Source organism: Taurulus bubalis (assembly GCF_910589615.1).
Source record: "Taurulus bubalis genome assembly, chromosome: 12".
NCBI lineage: Eukaryota > Metazoa > Chordata > Actinopteri > Perciformes > Cottidae > Taurulus > Taurulus bubalis.
The window spans coordinates 25,703,657-25,709,661 of NC_136600.1; the positions used below are offsets into that span (position 1 = coordinate 25,703,657).

The following is a 6,005-nucleotide window of genomic DNA, read 5'->3' on the forward strand; positions in this document are numbered from 1 at the left end:
TAACCATTTCAAGTCTTGTCAGGGTTCTTACGCTCATGGAAGACCTGGACACATTTTATAATGGTTATGTCCAGGCCTGGAAAAGTCCTTGAAAAAAATAAAATCCCAAAAGTCATGGAAACCCGTTGGTCAGAATGTGTGTGAACCCTCAACTGGTTTCAGCTCCCTACGTATTCACAGGAGGGCTTTGTGTTGGAGGGAACCGGGACGTGATGAGTGTTTTGGTTTCTATCCGTCAGATCAGCCCGAAATGTGAATGCTGCTTCTCGTGTAACCATGGAGACCTTTAGTAATCTGAGAGTTCACACACTTCTCCTCAGAGGTCCTGGTCTGCTTATGAGCTCGGGTCCCCGGGTGAAGATGTTCGGCTTCGGCAGACAAAAACATGAAGCCTGTTCATGGTGCACTTTACAGCCAACACACACACACACACACACACACACACACACACACACACACACACATAAAAACACTTGTGTGCACATTTATCACACACACGCATGTGAAATACACAGTGCAGACACACTCGTAAAAACATGGTTATGCTCATTCACACTGACACGTACAGTTGCATTTGCCAGGTACACACACACACACACACACACACACACACACACACTTTTTCACAGACGTACAACATAACCATGCATGCACACACCTTACGGATCATTTAGCCTTGGCCAGAGTTTATAGAGGACTTTCTGACAAGATCATCAATTACTCTCCTCCCTACTTTCCTCCTTTCCTCCCTTCCTCCCTCTCTCCCTCCTCCCTCTCTCCCTCCTCCCTCCTGCAACCTTTACCGGTCAGCAGCGAGTGATGTCAGTCGACATGGAAGCTGCACCAAGATTTAAAGAAATATCTTAACTTGTTATGTCCAGTTGTTATTGGTGGGTGTAGCTAGTTAGCTAGTTAGCTAGTTAGCTATGTAGCTAGTTAGCAGTCTAGAAAGATGACATCACCTTTCCTCAAGCTTTGATTGGGCCATTGTTATTCAGTGGGAATCAACTACTACAAATAACACTAATAACACATCTAAGCCTTCTGTCTTTGAGGTTACGGTGTGTGTGTGTGTGTGTGTGTGTGTGTGTGTGTGTGTGTGTGTGTGTGTGTGTGTGTGTGTGAGAGAGAGAGAGAGAGAACAGAGGTCTATAAAACTTTAAAGGCCTGTTTAAAGTCATTATAGTGATTACAGTAATTTGGTACAAAGTTCAGTGGAACAGAACTGAATCAATTAATTAAGTGTGTGTGTGTGTGTGTGTGTGTGTGTGTGTGTGTGTGTGTGTGTGTGTGTGTGTGTGTGTGTGTGTGTGTGGAGGGAGGGGGAGGAGAGAGAGAGAGAGAGTGTTTGTGTTTATGTTTCCTTGTCATGCGGTCTCTCCTCTCTCTTTTGGTCTGCTACCAAAATTCACACTCTTACACACACACACACACACACACACACACACACACCGCGCTGCAGTAAACAGTCGTTTGTTTGCCGTCTCACATGTTGCATTTTCACCCACCCGTACACATACACACTTGTTTACGTTTCCAACATCACCGGCGGCAACCGTTTCCTTCCAGGACCACAGACACACACACACACACACACACACACACACACACACACACACACACACACACACACACACACACACACACACACTGGTATACCACACAACAAGCCCGGCTTCATTGATACCGTGTGTGTGAGAGTTTCTGGATATAAAAACACACATTATCACCCTTGTTTGTTTTTTTTACTTCGTTTAATATTATTCAGGTTTTCTTTACTTCCTAAATCTGATTTGAGATAGTATATATCTTCAATATATATTGAAGTATATAGTGTTTCTTTATTATTATAAGAAAGCTCAACATATATATTATTAATCATTTCTATTATTGAATTGTCCTCTTACCTTTAATATTACTTTTAGCGCTCTCCAAACAGAGAGAAGTACGAGTCATTAAGTCAGAAGGTCGTGGTGCATGTTAAACAACACGTGCACTTCAACACGTGCACTTCAACACGTGCACTGCAAAACGTGCACGTCAGACGCTTTCAGCGTTATTCGTAATGCTCCTTTAATCCAGGTCACATGACCATGTTCTCCATGTTTCCCTCCCTCTCCATCACCTGGCCCTCTATCTCGCCCTGATGACATCATGCAGACCAACTGTTGCACTCTGTGTACACACACACACACACACACACACACATTCAGGAGTGTTTACACACACCTGTATATACACACTGTATCTTTCTAAATATGTCTCAAATCCGTCCTCTTCTTGTGCCGTTTTCTTTCTTTCTTTCTCTTTTTCTTTGCTTAGCTCTGTTCTAATGCATTAGACACACACACACACCGCTGTAGTTCCCGTGTGTGTGTGTGTGTGTGTGTGTGTGTGTGTGTGTGTGTGTGTGTGTGTTGCAGTTATTTTCACAGTGTTCCGCTGGTAGCTGTGGTTTGAGGGCTGCATCTATTTTCGACCTAAAGAGAGGGGAGAAGATGGGCCGTGCACACATGTATTTGTGTGTGTGTGTGTGTGTGTGTGTGTGTGTGTGTGTGTGTGTGCAGCAAAGGAAAATGCATGTAGTATGTGTAAGTGTAGGCCGTGTCTGTGTGTAATCCTGACCAGCTGTCTTTGTTCTGTCTCTGTGGCGTTTCCAAATTGAAGAGTTCTCCTCCAGAACGCTAAATATAAAACGGCAGAGCTCTATTTTGGAAAGAATCAATCACTACCTGAAGTTTAATAAATCTTTAGCGTTGGACGGACGGTCCTGCGGCGCACAAAGTAAAATAAGAAGTGACTCTCCCGAGGCGTTGGAGATCTCCTTCCACGTCCGACATGTTTCCTCTGTGGACCGAACAGCTCAGGTGTCTGATTCATTCACACCAGCTTTTTAAAAGAATCACACTTCCTGGTTTCCCCCCCCTAAGCATACAAATGTGTGGGCACTGCACACGTGTGTGCGCACGGAGATGTGTATGTTGAGGGGGGATTGAAATAGCGTAAAAGCCCACAGGCCAAATTGCTGGTAACCACGGCAGCACAGTGTCACCCCCGTCTTCAGACCGCGGCCCAGAATAAAACAGGAATGCGCTGGTGCCTCCGCACCGCCGACCAAGACAGCGCTTTCCTGCCCGACCCGACCCAGGCTGTCCAAAGCGCTGACGGGCGCAGACGGGCCCAGAATGGCCGGAGCTTTCCTCAAGCTGTCCTTTGAAAATTGTCGTGGGTCGACCCCAACCTCCTGCAACTGGACACAAACTGGCCCAAACATGTCCAACGGTTACACACGGTTTCCAACGGTGCCGGACCAAATCTAAACTACATCAAAAGTGCACCGAGCTGTTCAAACAATCTCTGAATGGTTCAAACTGTCCTTGACGACCTAAACTCTTTTGAACCGTCTCCAAGCGCCTGCAGATGTCAATCTCCCGAAATAATCAACTAACTTAAGCCCCGACGTTCTGCAACAACCCAGAGGACAAACTCCAGTTCTGAAAAGTAAAGCCAATAGTGAAACATCTTAAAGCTGCATTCTCTCTCCTGACCACCAGGGGGCGACTCCTCTGGTTGTATAGAAGTCTATGCTTTAGTGTTAAAGCTTCATTCTCTCTCCTGACCACCAGGAGGCGACTCCTCTGGTTGTATAGAAGTCTATGCTTCAGTGTTAAAGCTTCATTCTCTCTCCTGACCACCAGGGGGCGACTCCTCTGGTTGTATAGAAGTCTATGCTTCAGTGTTAAAGCTTCATTCTCTCTCCTGACCACCAGGGGGCGACTCCTCTGGTTGTATAGAGGTCTATGCTTCATGTGTTAAAGCTGCATTCTCTCTCCTGACCACCAGGGGGTGACTCCTCTGGTTGTATAGAAGTCTATGTGACATCAACTGCACGTGCAAAACGTAGTTTGGAGTCCGTGTGTAAAGATCATGAAGTTTTTTTTGTGCAGAACTCTGATGAACTAAACTCTGAGTGTTCTCTAAACTCCCAATAGGTGCTCACATCCTCACTGTTTACCTGTCGTCGTTCTGCCTCATTCTTCCCTCACAGCGTTCTCACTTCCTTCCCTGGAGGCAGTGCAGATGTGTAATAACAGAACCTGGAGGCTTCCTGGTGATTTTAACGAGCCGAGGAGCCCAACATGCTGCCGTGTTATGGCTCTCCATTTATGAAAGAGAGGGGAGGGAGCAATCTTTACTGAACTGTAAAACTATATATATATATATGTTTATATATATATATATATATATATATATATATATATATATATATATATATATATATATATATATATATATATACTGTATGTAGTCTGCTATTTCTACTGTTAATATTATTTCCATTAGTTGGTTTTTGGTTGAGTTGTGGGGCAGTATGGATATATTTAGAAGACAGTTTGAGACTCTAAAAGGACATTTTTGAAAATGACCTCATGCAATTTTAGGCATTTAGAATGCTGTGATAGCTTGAAGAGTAACTTAATATGTGGGTAGAAACGTTTCCCAGGTCCCTCGGGATGAAAGTTTAAAGTACTTCTCCTGTACCGAAACCAGTCAAACCAGTTGAGAACCGCTCGCATCCCCCATCACTGCTGCTGAAGCACCACGGCTATTACAACGTGAACCAGTATGCGCCGGTTTCAACTGCCTTCCGTTCTTTGTGGTTTTCCATCGGTCTAACTTGTGGATGTCACCTGGTACCTTCAGTGGTCCAACCGTGGTCGAGGTCCAAGCGAGCGGAGAGGACACAAGAAGAGTTGAAATGAAGCACGATATGTCTTCCAGCGGGCCGCATTCGGTACTCGGGTACTCGGGTACACGGGTACTCGGTACAAGGGCACTCGGGTACACGGGTACTCGGGTACACGGGCACTCGGGTACACGGGTACTCGGGTACACGGGTACTCGGGCACACGGGTACTCGGTACAAGGGCACTCGGGTACACGGTACAAGGGCACTCGGGTACACGGGCACTCGGGTACACGGGCACTCGGGTACACGGGTACTCGGGCACACGGGTACTCGGTACAAGGGCACTCGGGTACACGGGTACTCGGGTACACGGGTACACGGGTACTCGGGTACACGGGTACTCGGGCACACGGGTACTCGGGCACACGGGTACTCAGGTACACGGGTACACAGGTACAAGGGCACTCGGGTACACGGGTACTCGGGTACACGGGTACTCGGGCACACGGGTACACGGGTACTCGGGTACACAGGTACACGGGTACTCGGGCACACGGGTACACGGGTACTCGGGCACACGGGTACTCGGGCACACGGGTACTCGGGCACATGGGTACTCGGGTACTCGGGTACACGGGCACACGGGTACTCGGGCACATGGGTACTCGGGCACACGGGTACACGGGTACTCGGGCACACGGGTACTCGGGTACACGGGTACTCGGGCACACGGGTACTCGGGCACACGGGTACTCGGGCACATGGGTACTCGGGTACTCGGGCACACGGGTACTCGGGCACACGGGTACTCGGGCACACGGGTACTCGGGCACACGGGTACTCGGGCACATGGGTACTCGGGTACTCGGGCACACGGGTACTTGGGTACACAGGTACTCGGGCACATGGATACTCGGGTACACAGATACTCGGGTGCACAGGTACACGGGTACACGGGTACTCGGGTACATGGACACTCAGGTACTCGGGCACACGGGTACTCGGGCACACGGATACTCGGATACACGGGTACTCGGGCACATGGGTACATGTGTACTCGGGTACTCTGTTACACGCAACTGTGAGCGGCGCTGCAGCGGTGACTATTTACAGAGGCAGGAATGTGTGAGAGGTCAGCGAGAGAGACGGCCTGTGTGTCATGAGAGGGTTTCTGGGTAAGTTGCTCCAGAGGTGGGCTATTTCCTTACCTGATGTTGATGTAAGACTGAGGTTAAAACACTCTCTCTCTCTCTCTCTCTCTCTCTCTCACACACACACACACACACACACACACACACACACACACACACACACA

At 48.1% G+C, this 6,005-nt stretch overlaps 1 protein-coding gene across 1 annotated transcript in view; it reads right to left on the bottom strand.

Annotated features, from left to right (window-relative positions):
• The window catches only part of bmper (BMP binding endothelial regulator), a gene marked incomplete at both ends in the record, with an annotated part of 14,541 nt that extends 8,880 nt beyond the window's left edge, over positions 1–5,661 (bottom strand). The window contains one exon of the mRNA XM_079227380.1: positions 4,800–5,661. Coding sequence (XP_079083506.1) covers positions 4,800–5,661 — 862 coding nt within the window. The remainder of the gene's footprint in view (positions 1–4,799) is intronic.
• Between the last annotated feature and the right edge of the window lie 344 nt (positions 5,662–6,005).